This window comes from Gallus gallus, chromosome 6 (genome assembly GCF_016699485.2).
Source record: "Gallus gallus isolate bGalGal1 chromosome 6, bGalGal1.mat.broiler.GRCg7b, whole genome shotgun sequence".
In the NCBI taxonomy this organism is placed as follows: Eukaryota; Metazoa; Chordata; class Aves; order Galliformes; family Phasianidae; genus Gallus; species Gallus gallus.
In genome coordinates, this window is record NC_052537.1 from 5,154,591 (window position 1) to 5,171,517 (window position 16,927).

The window sequence follows — 16,927 nt, forward strand, 5'->3', positions numbered from 1 at the left end:
ATCCCCTCCTCTTCCATGCCATAGAATCATAGAATATCCCACATTGGAAGGGACACATAAAGAAGGTCATGGATTTCAACTCTTGCTCCACACAGGACCACCCAAAAATCAGACTATGTCTGAGAGCGTTACGTGGGCATTTCTTGAACAGCAGCTCCTGGCCATGACTACTGCCCTTGGGAGCCTGTCCCATGCCCACTACTCTCTTAGTGCCCTGCCTGTCTTTTCTGACGAGCCTGTATCTGTCCATCATGGCACACCAGCCACAAGACCCTTCCCACCAGATTAAGCTTGTGCTGATGTTTGAACATCCTAAAGTTTTCCTACCCAGCAGGGCTTCAAATGACCACATTGGACAGACCCAATTCCGTTGACAGCAAGGACAGGGCAGGGGAAACACTGCCCAGAGTCAAGTCCAGGTTCATATAGGCTCCCTTCACAGAGTCACTTGTGGGGAAGGAGAAAAAGATGAAGTAAAATGTATTATGCATGTGATTTAATTCCAGTACTACCTTTTCTCCCTCAGGTTGTGGGAAAATGAGTCCAGGATGAACCTACAACTTCCTTACTGCAGGGTAAGTGTATGAGGATTTTCTACTTCTAGTCCTTTTCTGAGCTCCTGCTGCCCATGCCAGCAACTTAAGCTGAGAGGCAGGAAAAGCACTTTCTGAAATAATCCTTCTTGATACTAGGAGATTTGAATAGTGGTCTTTGTGGCTTCTTGGCATAACATAAGTAGAGATGTACTTCGTGTTTGAATTGATTGAACTTCTACCTGCTCCCCTCAAATAGTATGTGCATGATCAGTTGTGTGGGAGACGACAAGTGGCCTTTTAACACAACAATGGTCATAATTTTATGAGACAATGTGATGTTTTAGGAATAAAATGCAATTTTAGTGTCTTATGTCCTTTTCATATGTTTACATAACTCAAAGGCAATGTTTATCACTGTTTTACGGAGAATGGTTTATGATTTAACTATGAAAATTAATTGCAACGAGTACTGTTAGTATTCTTATAAAGTTGGTTAAATATGGATGCCAAATGTATTAATGCAGCTTCACTATGACACACGTCACTGAGGGCTTTCTAGGAGAGCCTTATAGTTCTAGGAGATATTCAAGTCCAAAGACCATCATCGGTCCTGTGAAATCTATTCATGACCTGTAAGGCAAAAGCTATTTATTAAATATGTGGAAATGTTTTCACTATGTTTTCACAGTGTTTTCAACCAAAGGTAATTTTATCTTCATTTTTTTTTCCAATATCCAAGCCCTATCTTTGGAATTTTCCTCTAATTTTCATGTAGACCTAGTCCAGGGAGACAGTCTGTTGTGACCAATGAATTCTGAGCTCTCAGCCCTCCAGAAAGAGAGACAAGTACGTCAGATTAAGCACATTTTAATTAAGTTAATCACCTTCTACATTTGACATTTTCTTATGCATAAAAATATATAGTAATATGATTCATTTTAGATTTTCTGACATAGAATAATCACAGAAATTGCATCAGTCTGAATGAAACACAGGGTATTTCATGGTCTCCATTTCTCCATGGTCTTCATTCTCAGGTGCCTGAAAGGTCGTTCTCTAATATTCACAGACTGTGAGGCGGTACAGGTTGCATTTTCTGTCTTTCCAGTTTCCGTCAGTGTACATCTCTACACATTTTTCTGTCCCTTTGCCATTAGGCTCATACTGTTGCCAGCTGGTATAATTCAGAGGTTGGTTATTCACGTACTTAAATTGACCTGCAGTGTCACTCTCTTTAATACCCAAGTAAGCATATCGGTTATACTGTTTCACAATACCCATAATAGCTTTATTCTCCTCCTCATTCATGGGAGTCGCAAGAGTTCCTCCAGTCTCTTCACAGGATTCTAGGGCAGATGAAAAATTGACTTCCTTTCCATTGCTGGCAAATATTTTCTCTCCTACTTTTGTTATTTTCCCATCCAAAGCAAGCACTGAAACATGAAAAGAGTTCTCTCACTTTCTTATTTCTTGTGGCATATTGATGAGAAAGCAGAGAAATAAAGAGGCATAGAGAAAACTAAAAGTGGTAAGAGGAGCAGAGGAGGGGCAGATAAGGGCAGGAATGAGAATGAAGAGCAGATTAAAGAGGAATAACAATCTGCAAGACTCTGCCAGTTCACTCGTTGTTCAGTAAGCACACTGTTATGCTGCTTGTGACCATCTGTGCTGGTCTCCTTCAGTACAAGGATACCAGGTGCAGTATCAGCTCTAGAACAGTTGTGTGCTCTCCCTAAAGAGGATCAATTTTGTTTCAAATTGAAAACATGAAGAAATAATATTTTTTGTGTACTCTGTACACAAAATGTTTCCACCACCTTCAATGATTTCACTGCTGGTAGATAGAAACAAAAGCAGTGGAGGAAAAAGCGGAAGAGTTTCCATGACTCTGTGTGGAAATTGCAATGCCATTCAGATTTTTTTTTTAAATATGAATAAAATTTGAATAAATGTATTCAGTGCTCCTGGGAGAAGTCTGCATTTTTCTCTCCCACTAAGAAAGTACCTTTCATTACTGCTCCTCTTCTCATATGCCTAAGTACATCTTGCCTTGCAATTCAAAAATGCAGAACATTGTAAAGTGCAAAGCAACACTCCAGGTTGTCTTACAAACAAGCTTTGTTCTGCTTACTGGACATCAAATCGTACTGGGCATTATTTATTAGAGCATCTAAATAAATTCAATTAATTCTTAACAGTCTTAATAGATAACCAACTGCACAATTTCCTTTATTAAAGATGGTGTGGACAGACTACATCTTATTCTACACTGTCAGTAGTGGGAATAAGAAGCCCACTTCATCTTTGAAGGTTTGGGTCTATTTGACCTAAAGACAAAACTTAGTAGTGCTACAGGAAATGAGTACGAGCTCTGCAACATTCCTAGGACACCTCAGTGATGTTTCACAGCAAGTTCTAGTTTTGGAATGTAGTTCCATTTTTTCAAGTGTGATTTCTTTTCCACGAGTCCTGATTCTATAATTAATTTTGCTCATTGCACTTGAAACGATTGAGAACTAAAAAATTAAAAATAAAGAAGCTACCTCCTTCAAGTTGGAGAATTCGTTGTCTTAGATTCAGTAAAACATTGCCGAGTTCATCGTCAGAAGAAGTAGATAGATCTAAACAGGTGAAAATAGAAGTTACACAATCAGAAAAAGCTAGGTTCTGGTCATGGAGATATCACTAACTAGTATATAATGTATTTTAACTGCACCCGGGGTAAACAAATATTTTAAAAATATTTTATCACTTTCTGACTAATCTATACCAAAATAAGCAAAGAAAACCCTACTGCCCTCGGAAAAGCTCAAAAATTCACTTTTATGCAGAAAAAGCCTATCAAAAACTATAAAAGAAATAAAATATTTTTTATAGCTTGGAGTTTATGTCATGTCTATAAGATTGTAAAGGTCCTAAGATAAAATATTTTGCCATGGCTTTGCAAAGAGAACTTGTTTCATTCTCCTAATTGTTACTGAACTGGCACAAGGGATATTTTGGAGAGAGTCTGTTTCCTGTGGCATCAAGAAAAATTTAGATTATAATTTTATTTTTATGTTGCTGAATGGATGCTTTGTGTTTTTACTCCCTATTTTAAGGGAAACTGTAAACAGTGATAAAGGAGGGTTTCCATGTCGATAGTTTGAAATGCACTGGATGCTTAAGATTGGGACTAACTGTAAAGTTAAATATTTATTGCACTCATGTTTGCACCAGTAACAACAATCCTAAACATACTAAAAAAATTACTGGGGTGCTTTTGTGATCTTGTTACCATTAGTGAAAAACAACACGTTTGAGTTAAAAAAGGAGTTGCTTTTCTGACAAAACTTTATATATAGAGATCAGCCTCTTTCACCTAGTGTTGCAAACCTGGTGTTGACCCCTTGTACTCCTTTCTCACCTTGCTGTCTTTGTAACCACTGACATTCAGGAAGTTTCTCTTCTCCGTAAGGCCACAATAGGCTTCCAAAGTATCTTTTGAGAGCTGGAAAAGGGGAGCATAATTTTATTTCTAAGGGGTAAACATCTGGGGATGTTCAGCAAACAACAGAACTTAAATCTAACAAATTGCAGTTTGAGATTATGAATAACTTTTTTATTGCTTTCAGCCTAGTAAAGGACCAGAAATACAATTACACAATGCAAATTATATTCCTGAGAAAGATACTTTTCTGTGTATCATTTTTGAATGCCGCAGAAAAATACTAGGCCCATTTTTGTGGCGCTTGTAAATACCTACTAGAATAATATTTTATTCAAACAAAAAATGTTTTGCTGTAGAAGAAGCAATTCCCTTTGGAAAGGCATCAGAAAAGCACTATATGTATATATGTACATATATTATTTTTCTATGTTTAAATATTGATAAACGGTGCTTTTCTCCTCACAGAAAAGAGTGGAGGTCTATCTTTTAGGAAAAATATCAGTATTTCCTCCATTCAGTTTTTCCCTCTGCCTGACAGAACCACTTGCTTGAGAACATATGCCGTTCCATGCTTTTAGTCATTTAGCCTTCATGATGAGGAGTTTTCCCAAAAAAGGAAAGTTCGCTGTGGGCTGGAACTACGGGCCAAAACATCAAAGCAGAAAACCACACTTTGGATTTACTAGAATTTGAAATTACTAAAAATTTAAATTCACCTACTATTGTCTTACGTTGTCTGAATGAAGAGAACACATAATTATTTTCTTACTGAAGAGTAATGATTACTACGTGCACATGAAGTGCATTGCTATTCTTACCTCCCAGACCAAGCAGTCCACTAACTCCAGGGATACTGGGTAGCTCAGGAGCTCCTGCACAGTTCTGTGCATGGCAAGGCGTTAGCAAAGCAACTGCTGCTGCGATCATGCAGAATGAATAAGACAACATGGTTGCTTGGGGAAGCTGTAAGATAATGCACATATTTGTTAGGCAGTGATTCTGTAAAAAGTGTAGGCATGCACTGATAGAATTGAATAGCTTTTTTGTTGTTGTTGTTCCCTTCTTGAAATTTACATTCTTTACTTGTGCAATTAAAGTATAGTTTAAGGCATGTGATTTGTTTTGCTACCGTAGCCTATCCACAAAAATGTTTCCAGACTGATACTGATTGATATACTCATTACAGAATGTCTGTTACACATTTGGGGGTAGTGGAAGCAAATTATCGTTTTTGCTATTACTGACTATTAATTGGATTAATCCTTGAGAAATGAGCTCATGTAGAACTGACCAAGTTTAACCCATTACTTCTTTATAAGACCTACAATCACTCAACGAAACATAGACATATACGACACCAACCTGAAAGGCACAATCTGTTACAGCAGTCATTGTGAAGGTTTAGAGCTACTTTGCAACCTCTTTAAGCACAATATGACTTAGCCACATTTATTTGAAATAGGTGGAGTGATGGAGTGTTTTACACACGGCCAACATTTTATAGCTCAACTGATAATACTATCCTTTTTTTGAATTCTACAAAATTCTACAAGCTTGAAAATATCAGTTAGTGTTCCAAAAAAAAAAAAAAAAAAAAAAAAAAAAAAGCATGTTTGCTGGTTGGCAATAGGCCCACTCATCTTATTTTTAACTTCCTGGTATAACATTAAGTAAGGTTGTGATCTTTGTGCTGAGATATCATGAGTAGAAAGTGCTCTGCAACCACGGATCGTTGTAGCATTGGCCAATGCTGTGTGGTTATAAAACTTGAACTGATGAAAAATAAGGTGCTATGTCATGGAGATACTTGGTTATTGACATTACTCAGCTAAGAATGAGAGAGAAAGACAGGTTCAAGATGGCAGAATGAGTATCCAGTTTTAATGAGATGACCTTGGTGGGCTGACTCTCATACAAACCTTGACTTCACACTTTTCAATTAGATGACCGTGTACTACTCTTTTAACTAACAACTGGGCGTTCATCAGTTAGTACAAGGAATTTGTTTCAAAGCATATGTGAAGAGCAGAATTAGAAGATCTGTTTATTATTAGTGCCACTTATTGAATGGATAAGCACAACTGGATTGAGCTTTAAAATTATGAAGTATGGTTTCACCTGCCTGTCTGACTTTATCGTAAAAGGCTTTTTACATTATTCTATCTATACATCAATACTGAATATTTTTAAGGGCAAAGTTTACTTGTTTTTCTAGAGCAATGTCTCATCAAACTGAGTTCTGTGAGATGTATCCTTGAACATAAGAATATTCATTTATGTCATAAGTTTTAATACAGATGCATTGAACAGCTTAAGTAATAGTGCCAGTTCCTTGTGGCCAGGGTTATCTACATTAACAAGTACATTTCTAATCAACCTGATAACTTGTGTGCTGTATTAAAGCACTGTCACATTTTGTGCATTGAATCTGAGCTGTTGCAGTTTGTTTACCATTTTCTGCATTGAAGGCTAGCAGATCCCTCTGACAATGCTGGTCAATGACTGCAGAGAGCAGATTATAAATGGCTGTAACAGAGACTACCTTAGGTAGCTGAGCATACTTATGTCACCGAGATAAGAGAATGCAATTACAACAGGTACTTTTCCTCTGATGCTGATCATTCAGGGAATTGCATTTGAATGGAAAGACAACTCTTCATTTTTAATCTACTTTTAATGACCTCATCAGTCACCACAATCTGATGTCCTTCAGGCATCTCCGCATCCAGTAAAATTACTAACACAAAGTGAAAAAAATAACCAAAAAACCCCAAGAAACCCATATCACTATTAAAGCAAAAAATTAACTTTAAAATGTAAATGACCACAGAAATGAAAGGGAACAGGTTTCCCAATGAGCTGAAGTTCCTTGTGATATATTAGAAGTCAAATTAAACTTACCTTTGTGCTTCAAAGTGAAAATGAGCAGTTCTCACCAGGTCCCTTTATATAGCATGGTTCTCGTTCAACGACACTGTGCTGAAGCAGAGATTGGATAATCAGGGCACAAATAAGCCTTCTTAGTTTTGCTTACACACTTGTTATGCAAATGCTGAGAGAAATTTTTAATGCTGATAGATATAAATTCATATTATAAAAGAAAAAGTTCAAGCTTCATTTTTTAACAGGGAAAAAACAATTGAACAGGTAACTCCAGAATTGTACATTCATACAAAGGTACAAAATTTCAGTAGAATTCCAATGAATGTAACAACTTTTTTTCTTGTTTTTAATGAAAACCAAAAATGAGGTGGGGCCACCAATGTTTTTAACAAATTGAGGAGATACCAGTCTCCTTTTTCTTTTTCCCCCCAATGATTAGCTCTCAAAAACTGTTATAAAAGATCTATATTCAAAATTCTTCCCTCAACATGATATGCAGCAAATGTTTGAATGCAGATTAATCATTTTTAAAAACATCTAGCCCCATCAGTTGAAACTATAGTAGATGAAAAGAAATTGCGTTAAGAGTACAAAAAGTAGGTTAGGTATTAGTAGGTAAAATACCTTGCTCGTGAAAGCTGCTGTGCTTTGGGAGTGACACAGGTAGCAGGAAATTTAATGCAATGAAGGTATTAATTGTTCTGTTTCCAAGTGGCTCCAGACTTCCAAAGTACTTACAGCTCTGAAAAACTTCTGCAGCTGCAAGATAAGAATAAACTCAATCTAGATTTTGGCAAAGAATATTTTAAATGATTAGGTGTCCACATTTTGGGAATCTAGCTTATCAGAACATGATCTCATAGGTCCAGTTTCTAGGCAATTCTACAGCCGTTGCAATGGTTAATACTGCTGTGGGGTACCACTGCCCACATACATCTGTATGCATATGCATGCAACTTTAATCAATGACCAATTTGATAAACCTTGGCAAATTACTACTGCTTCTTCCACTGAACACAATTTGCAGTTCACAAGATTAAATACAGAACTGGAAATGTTAAACAGGGAATTCAGTAAAACCTCAACAGCCACATACTGCCTCTGTTCAGGAAAGTGTGGCAAGAGTAAAATGTGGCAAGTTTTTATACACCTTAAGCCATTATCAGCCAAGTTATTATCTTGTACCAAAAGCTTAAAATAAATATACACTTCAGAAAAATTCTTCCACCATGAGCCAGATCGTACTTGCACAATAGAAGCTGGTAAGATGTTAAATCATCACCCACCATTAGGTTTACTTTCCTTTGTGAAGTAGCAAGGAATTAGGGAAAACAAATATACTGAAGAGTAAGGAAGAAAGAAAGCAAATATTTTATTTTTCTATGGCCTGGCATCCTCGTCGAATAGCTAAAAGGCTCAGAATTCTGAAACCCACAGGTAAGCCTATGTGGCAATGGCCAAAGTTCTTTAACGGAGTAACATCTTCAAAACCCAGCCTGGGTACTCCATTGATTTCAGCGGGACCCCGATATCACATCCTTCTTTGTGTCCTAAGCAGAACAGTAAGATTCCTTCTGAGGTCCTCTGACACATGAATTATGCTGGTATAGCATTTCGTGGGTAATGCCAGGAAATTGAACCCAAGCCCCACAACAGTCTATTCAACTATTAGAAAGGTAGAATTTTGAAAAAAGATGGAATCTGGTTTTCAATCATGCCATATATCCAAAAAGACTGCTTCTTAATGAAGCAGCTGGGCTTGTAACCCTCTAAAAAGCAGTCTGACAACTAATAACTGCCAATGTCATTTCAAAACTGGAACAAATTTCTTTCATATAACCTTCAAACATCTAATCAGAAAATTAGGTGAACTCTCCATTTTGCTCAGCCCACTGTTTGGAAGTGAACTGGTTACTAACAGCCTTATCATAGTCCAATCTACATTAAGCTATACAGCACACTGTCACATAAAATGCAGTGCAGTATAGCCACAGTAGTTTATTTTAGTAACTTGTGGAACATTTATTTTAGATATGTCACTGTGCTGCAAGTTCCTGAAATCAGCTGCCTTACCTTGTCCTTGGCACAGCATCTGCATGGCAAGTAGTTGTGGTCAGTTCTCCATCTTTGCCTTCATCAAAGAAACATCCGTGATCGATGTTTGGCTAGTACATTCACTGCAACCTATCTGCTCTACTGATCTGAAAATAGCTCAGACTTAGGCGCCCATTGTCAGTTTTTAAGAAGTCTTGTTAACATTAGCATAGGTCCTCATCAGAAGTACTGGTGGCTAAAGCTATGTCACATATTAAGTGTGGGATCGATCCAACGAAAAAGCACTCCCCTCTCCACCTGCAGCCTAATTTTAAGATGAGCCTGTACAATAAATAGGGGGAGGTCAGCAGTTCTTCTGCCTTTGGAAAATAAGAAACATTGATAAAATAATTTTTATACTAGTTTATAGTGCATCAACTATGGGAATAGGATGAAGAAGTAGAGATCAGGATACTACTACATCTTTTATAAGGAAAGTATGCAAGTTCTACAGTTGGTAGGCCTTAAAACTTATGTTATTGCTGTGTACTCTAGACTTATGCCACTCTAACTCACAGATAAGCATCTTACAGAAGAATGTAATTGCTGATGAGGCATATTTTTATTCATGAACATAGTGTTAGTGACATGCCATCAGCTTAGCAATACAGTGTCATGTGGGGGGATGGATCTCAGGGCAGAGATTTCTATGTCCAAGTGTGATGTGCGTGGATGAAGGAAGAAAAAGAACTGCTGAATACAGATGGAAAGGCTCACAAAGACAAGACAGCAGCCACAGGGAATGGAAATTGTGGGGAGGAACCAACTCCATCAGAACTTACTGAGCAGATCTTGCATAACAGCGTGCTTGGAAAGGGCAGAAGACTTTAGACAAAAAAGAAAATAAAGACGTAAAGTAATTTGATAAAGAAATTACATCATCCCTTTCAATCTATTTTCTATTCTAGGAAAAGCAAATTCAAACTATATTATCAAGAAAAGACGTGGCTAGGTTTTCCACAGATTTAGTGAAAAGAAAGCAGGCATGCTTCTTTCCAATCAAAAGCTTAAAGACGTGGTAGGAAGAAGAAGCACTTGACCTTTGTTTAGGGATTGCCTCCGGTTCCTTCTTTCTCATGCAACGGAAGACATCGATTTGAACTACAGATTCATACCTGGCATCTCACTTAAACTTCACAACCTAACAATGATTTCCATGAAGTGTTTACTTTTTTGTTTCTCTGTCTGTGAAAAAGGTAGTTTAGAGAGATACAACCCCCAAGGTCACTGAAGGAGCTAGGTTTTCTTTCCCCCCCCTCAAAACATTGATTTTCTATCTCGTAGGCCACATTACTGGCTCTGCAAGTAATGCCACGGAAACTACAACAGGTACACAAAGAGCACAATAACACTGAGAGAGCAAATTCTCAGCTACAAAATGTTTTTCAATATGTTCTCTGCCACTAGCTATGTATTTTCATGAGGAATGAACAAGGAACTGCATGCCACATAGGTGAATAACCACACGAATGTGGAGGTGACCCACAGTTATTACTGCTAAAACGCACGACCCAGACCCTCCCTGTGCTCATATCCACTGTTTGGCCACTATAAACATTCAGCAAGCATCAGTGAATGGCAATTAGTGCCATTTTTTCCACATGGAGGAATTCAGTGACACACCTTTGTTTCGTATGCACTTCCACCCCTAATACCATTCTGTCAGACTGCCCCTCTGCTGCCATCTGTCACATGTTCACAAAATGCAATGGAATATTGATGGGAAGGTTCAGCCTGTACTGCCATACCACTAACATCTGCCTGTGATGCCGTGGACCAACATAATGAAACAGGAGGCATTACTTTTGGAGCTTTCTCATAATTTCTCCTTATATTTTCCTTGCTAGGCTTATGGCCCTAACTTTGGAAACACTGCACAACAGCATGGAAGATAATTCCTAGTCCATGCTCAACAACACAATAGAAATACCCATGGCAGTATCAGTTGTTAGCTGTTATGATTAAGTAAATATCAGCTTTTCACTGGAAATAATACAAAGAGTAATCGTGGGGGTGTTCTGCTATGTTGTGTTCCCATGGAAATGAACTATACCTTGTCTCTCCTTTGCAAAGAAGTAATAGGAAGCAATTTATGCCTGAACAGCCCCTGGCCAAGACTGCCTTGGAAACATGTGCTCATAATTGATATCTTTTTCTTATAGCAGCCACCTGGCCGTGTTGTCAATTTAAAATAAGATGATAATCTAGTCTGCAGATAGCAAAAAAAAGAAAAAAAAAAGAAAGAAAAAAAACACCAAAAAAGAACACAAAAACCTTTTAAAGCTGTTATTACATTTATTATTGCTGGGAAGTGGCCCATCTAATGCCTCACTGCTAAGTGTTACAACATATATATCCAAAAGCACTGCAAACATTGCAATTGAAAGTCCAAGTCCCTGGGAGAAACATGTTATTGAATGCACATGGCAGAAAATAAAGAGTTATGGAAGAAAATAAACTCACCGAGCTGCTTCTCAGGTCTGATGGTCACAGCAAAATGAAGCTTTGCGTCTTACTGAGGGGATCCTAACTGGTAATGAATTCCCAGGAAATCCCATTTTTCATGGTTATTACTCCAATATGAGCTGAAAATGAAGACAAAATAGGTACCATAGGTTTTCATTTTTGCATAGGACTTTTCAAGAGATTGAACACAAAGCTATGTTTTAGCTAATTGTGTGGTTTGAAGCATACAGCAGTTAATATATTGAACCTGTTTCTCTTGTAACTGCACGTTTTAGATTCTGATTAGTGCAGAAGTACAGAGGAACACTGAATTTCTTTTTTTGATGACGGATAGATATTAAGGCACTTCATTATTTCAGTTTCCATGACGTGCAGAGCTGCAGAGCACCTGGCCAGGCTTGTGCCACACGGCTGCAAGCCCAGCCAGATTCTGCATGGTGGCTTTGTGCTTCCCCTTGGGAAGCCCAGATGTCTCTTCCCAGGGCCAGGAGGGGTGTAACAGAGGCAACAAGTGATGTCTCAGGGCTCCATCACTCCCTGCCTTAGTGCAGTACTCTAACGCAATGCAGGCACATGGCCCTGATCCTAGCGGCTGTATCTTCCACTAATGAATCCCTGGCGGAAGGCACTGCCGTCAGAACAGCCAGAGCTCCGTGATGCCAAAGAAACACTACAGACTTCAGTGCCCAAGGAAACACATTGATTTCCTTCTGTTTTGAGGACACCTGAACTGACTTGAAGCTACGTAAGAGTTGTAGCAGAGAGTTCAGTGAGACTTGGCATGACAAAACTACTCATCTGGGCAACTTGATCTAGCTGTGGTGTCCCTGTTCAGAGGTGCCTTCCAAACGGACAATGAAGAAGATGTAGTTGGCTAAGTAAATAGGTTTAAACTGAGCTGTTTCTCTCAAGAATAGCGTGACTTATTTCCACCTGTAAGCACTGTTTGTTTGAAAGAACTTCTACTTTACTTCAGCGCATATTTTAAAAGGCTCCCTCACATTTTCAATGCTTAGACATAGGAAAATGGCAAAATTAGAGCACAGAATTCTGCATGTTTCAAATAGAAACTTAAAACCTATGCCTGGCGCCCTAACAAAAAGCACGGCCTCCTCCTGAACACATTTGCCATGATTACATCCTTAGATCATCATTGAATGAACACAAAGCCACACTCCTGTTGTACAATTTTGATTGTTATTCAGCTATTACTATAGTCTGGGCTGTACCAAGATCTTTTGTTCTGATTACAAAATATTAACACTGACCACAGAATCAGAAAGATTAACACAACGAACCACATATATTCATTTGTGAGGATTAGAAGACTGCTACAATGTAACTGAAATTCAAGCTGTTTAATTAATATTTATTTATTTTTCTTGTTTACTCCTCTAGTTCAGTAAAACAGCCACTGGGAACAGCGTAAAACAGTGCCAATGCCTTGAATTTTTAGTTTTCAAACACAGAGATATATTTTTGTACTGGACAGAATGATTCGGGGCACACCTCTCATATAATAATGTAGGAATATGTTAATTAATTTTAGTCTAAATGTAACACCTGTACATTAACTGAAGTTCCAGTGACCTTCACTTGGAATTGGATACTTTACTGTCCTTTAGAAACTTCCTTAGACATGTATCGAGCTGAGGAGGAAGACAATAAGGAAAGGGAAAATTCAGAGGACAATGCTCTGAGAAATCAGTGGGAGGAAATTTTCTCTAATCAGACACTGAGAGAGGAAAAGGTAGGCATTCAATCACTGAACAGGACAACAGACACTGCTAGCATTTCCCTTGTGCTGAGGCACAAAGCATTCTAACCTGTAGTGCATGCTGCATTAAGAAACACATTCCCATTTGTTTTGTTTTAACTCCGTAGTATATTTTCTTAGCAAGCTAATTAAGGTCCCCTGGAGTTCCTGTAAATAAGTAGGTAGAAAGAAGGAACAGATGAAGATCCAGAGACACAGAAAGAAAACAAAAGGGAACGAACAGTCCTATATCTTCAGATTCTCTCTAGGGAGAGATGGAAGATGTTGAATATTCCTTGAGGCCAGTACAATTCAAACTAAAACTACTCATTATGTTCTTAAAGCACAGTGGACTTAGCTTGCATGACAAATCAGAGGGAATGTTTAATAACCCTGAGAAATGTAATAACCATGAATGTCAACTACTTAATTAATACAATATAATTTTTTTATTCCACGAGGGTCACTCCTTACAGCCTGTATTGCAGCTTTATATGAGATCTTGAATATCAAATAATGTTTTTCTTAGTGAGACTAGAGAATCCCAATGAAATTATTAATAACAATCTCAGTTACCTGTTGTGTTCTTAGTGGAGCAATTTGACCTACAGCCTGCCCTGGAGATTTCATAGAATCATAGTCCTTAGAGTTGGAAGGGACCTCTGAACAGGGACACCACAGCTAGATCAAGTTGCCCAGGGCCTTATGCAGCCTTGTCTTGAAAGCCTCCAGGGATGGGGCAACACACAAACACATCACTAGGTGGTTTGTTCGGGTCCATTCTGCTAAGCATGACAAATATATGCATACCTTCTCAATAGACTGTGTATATCTCCATATCTTTTCCATTTGCAATGCAAAGCACAGCCAGCAACTTCTGTTCTTGTTGCCTCAGATCCCAAAGTACGCACACACCATGCAGCTGCATAACCATTATCTTGTTCAAATATTATCACTGCAGCATGACTACACAAGATGTTACAGATTGCTGACCTACCCATACTGTTCAGGAAATATAAGCAGAGATCAGAGCTTTCAAATGCATGCTCCATTAAATCAACCCTTTTCACACTAATCAAAGCACCATGAGTACAGTGAAGTCTACCTGGAATCTAGATCAATATAGAATCATAGAATGGTTTGGGTTGGAAGGGAGCTTTAAGATCACGTAGTTTCAACCCTCTGCTATAGGCAGGGACACCTCTAGACCAGGTTGCTCATAGCCCCATCCAGTCTGGCCTTGAATGCTTCCAGGGAGGGGGCAAATACTGTCAGATACATATAGAAAAATCACTAGAAGCAGCTATTGTCCCAATAAGAGTATTTCCAACTTTTTTTTTTCCTGTGGTTTCTCACATCTATTTCCAATCATTTCCTTGCTTGCTCTCTAAATATTCTTCTGCACAATCATGAGTGAAAAGCAGGTTGTAGTATTCCTCCTGTAAAGGAGATGTGAGGAGTCTGGAGCACAAGCTTTGTGAGGAGCAGCTGAGGAAGCTGGGATTGTTCATTCTGGAGAAGAGGAGGCTCAGAGCTGACCTTATCACTCTCTGCATCTACCTGATGGGAAGCTGTGGTTGAGATGGGAGCTGGCCTCTTCCCCCGTGTAACTAGCAATAGAACTAGAGGGAATGGCCTCAAGTTGCGCCAGGGGAGATTCAGGTTGGACATCAGGAAATAGTTGTTCTCTGAGAGAGTGGTCAGGTACAGGAATGGGCTGCCCAGCGAGGTGGTGGAGTCACCAAGCCTGGAGGGACGTGGTTTAGTAGAAAATAAATAGTGGTGATAGGTGGATGGCTGGATAGGACAATCTTAGAGGTCTTCACACTTGGTGATTCCATGGTTCTATGATATCTGATAACCTCTATTTTGTGAGGGAATGCACTGTGACAGAGACAACATCAGCAGCTGCCAGGCAGCAACATGATCATTTGTCAGGAATGGAAACCTACATGAAAGAGCTTCAAATATGCTTACTTACTGGTAGTCTCATCGCTCGTCCATCTTACCAGACTGTCTCAGCGTATCCAGCTAGAAAATGAGCGCAGCACAGGTCTTTTCTTAACTGTGCCTTTTCAGAAGTTTGCTCACACGCTCTCAAGGTTGGCCTATGCAATTGCAGCTGTGTGTGTATTGCACAAAGGAAGAAATATCTCCGGGCTGAAGAGAGGGTGCAGCCCCTGAGCATGAAGGCTTAATGGCACTTTGCATGGGGTTAGCCTCCTCCCTGTGACACAGCCTGGTGCAAGGGCCAGCCAGCTGAGCACACAGAGTGCCCCTTTCACAAGGTCAGTCCCTTTCCGCTGTTATCTTGGGCAATCATCTAAAGCTGAAGTGGATTTTTCACTATTAGCTTCTAAACATCATTTTTTCAAACCTGCAGAGAACAACTGTGATCCCAAACAAAGAGGTACACTGCTTTTCTCTAGCATCTATTTTTCCCAACTCTTTCCACTTAACTGGGGGCTCATCTGTCCGATAACTTCCACCGTTTATGTCCTTTTACCTTTCCAAAATAACATACTGTGCCACTGTAACAGAGATACGTGATGTAAACTATGCAATTTTCAACAATTCACACAATTTGCTGGAGTAAAGACCAAATTCAGAGCTATTCTGAGAGAATTAGGCAAAGATAACCCTCAGGGCTGCAGCATTCAAAACCACTGGAGAGCTCCTGGTAACGTGAGATGGAGGATAGTGTACGGTTATCAGTGAACAGATACATAATGCACTTGAGCACTTCAGAGACAATAGAAACAGTTATTTAATAGCCTTTACAACTGCTGTTGTTTGATGAGTGGCAGCTTTTCTCACTGCACAGCTCTATGATCACGGTACTGTATGATTCCTGATGCTTAATCCCTACTTGTCAAAAACACAGGTTATGCCTTAATCATCTACACTTCAAAACATGAAATTAAAAAGAAGCAAACATTTTCAGCTTGCTTGTAAAACTTTTCAGTTGAAAGCCTTTTCCATTTTAAGCTACTTATCCTAAATAAACCTAAATAACAGGTACTAGAAAGAAGCAGCACACAGAGGGCAATCTGACTCTTCAAGTTAATGTTTACTAATTTTTGACGCAAAAATATATGATTCACTTAGCAGGGTTAGGAAGTAATACTCAAGTCATATAATAGAATCACAGGATATAATCATAGAATGGCTTGTGCTGAAAGGGACCTTTGTTTTCATTTTAGTTGCTGTGTGCCTCCTTAATAAAAAGTAAGGTGGTGGAAACTTATCACATTTCCTTCCACATTCCTGTTTTCCCACCTTAACTTTGCTTTTGTGTATACATATAGGTGTACATGTAGGGTAGAGCGTGCATAAAGGGGGGAAGAGGAGTTAAATTTTGTGGTCTGTAAGCAAAACAGCATTGATCGAACCACTTCCAAGTGGGACATCCTCGCACAGATATCACTGTATCTGCAAAGGGCAATGTAGGAGATAACCAAGACCAAAGTATTCCTTATTAGGTTGCCTAAGAGGTTTCAAGACTTCCAAGTAAATTTGGTGAAGTGCTGTGTCCACCTCAGCTAAAGTAGCTTGTAGCAGTTGAACGTCTCTCGTTTGAACAAAAAGCATGCTTGGGAGTAATCCTTGGAGTGGGTGGAGCTGCACAGAGCCTTTTCTTGTGCATATCTCAGGCACAAGGCAAAGGTGGCCAAGAGCTGTTGTCACACAGTGCAGATGCTCTCATCTGATGGGAGGGGTGCAGAGCTCTGTCCCTAAGTGAGCGTAGAAAGCTCCTTACTC

At 39.0% G+C, this 16,927-nt stretch overlaps 1 protein-coding gene across 2 annotated transcripts; it reads right to left on the reverse strand.

The window, feature by feature from the left end:
* Window positions 1–1,387: 1,387 nt before the first annotated feature.
* SFTPA2 (surfactant protein A2) lies at window positions 1,388–6,912 on the reverse strand. 2 transcript variants are annotated; one of them, NM_204606.1, is given in 5 exon segments: window positions 1,389–1,969; window positions 3,080–3,157; window positions 3,943–4,026; window positions 4,785–4,929; window positions 6,868–6,912. In NM_204606.1, coding segments are annotated over 4 exon segments (669 nt in total). In that variant the 5' UTR covers window positions 4,915–4,929; window positions 6,868–6,912; the 3' UTR covers window positions 1,389–1,592.
* Window positions 6,913–16,927: the final 10,015 nt, after the last annotated feature.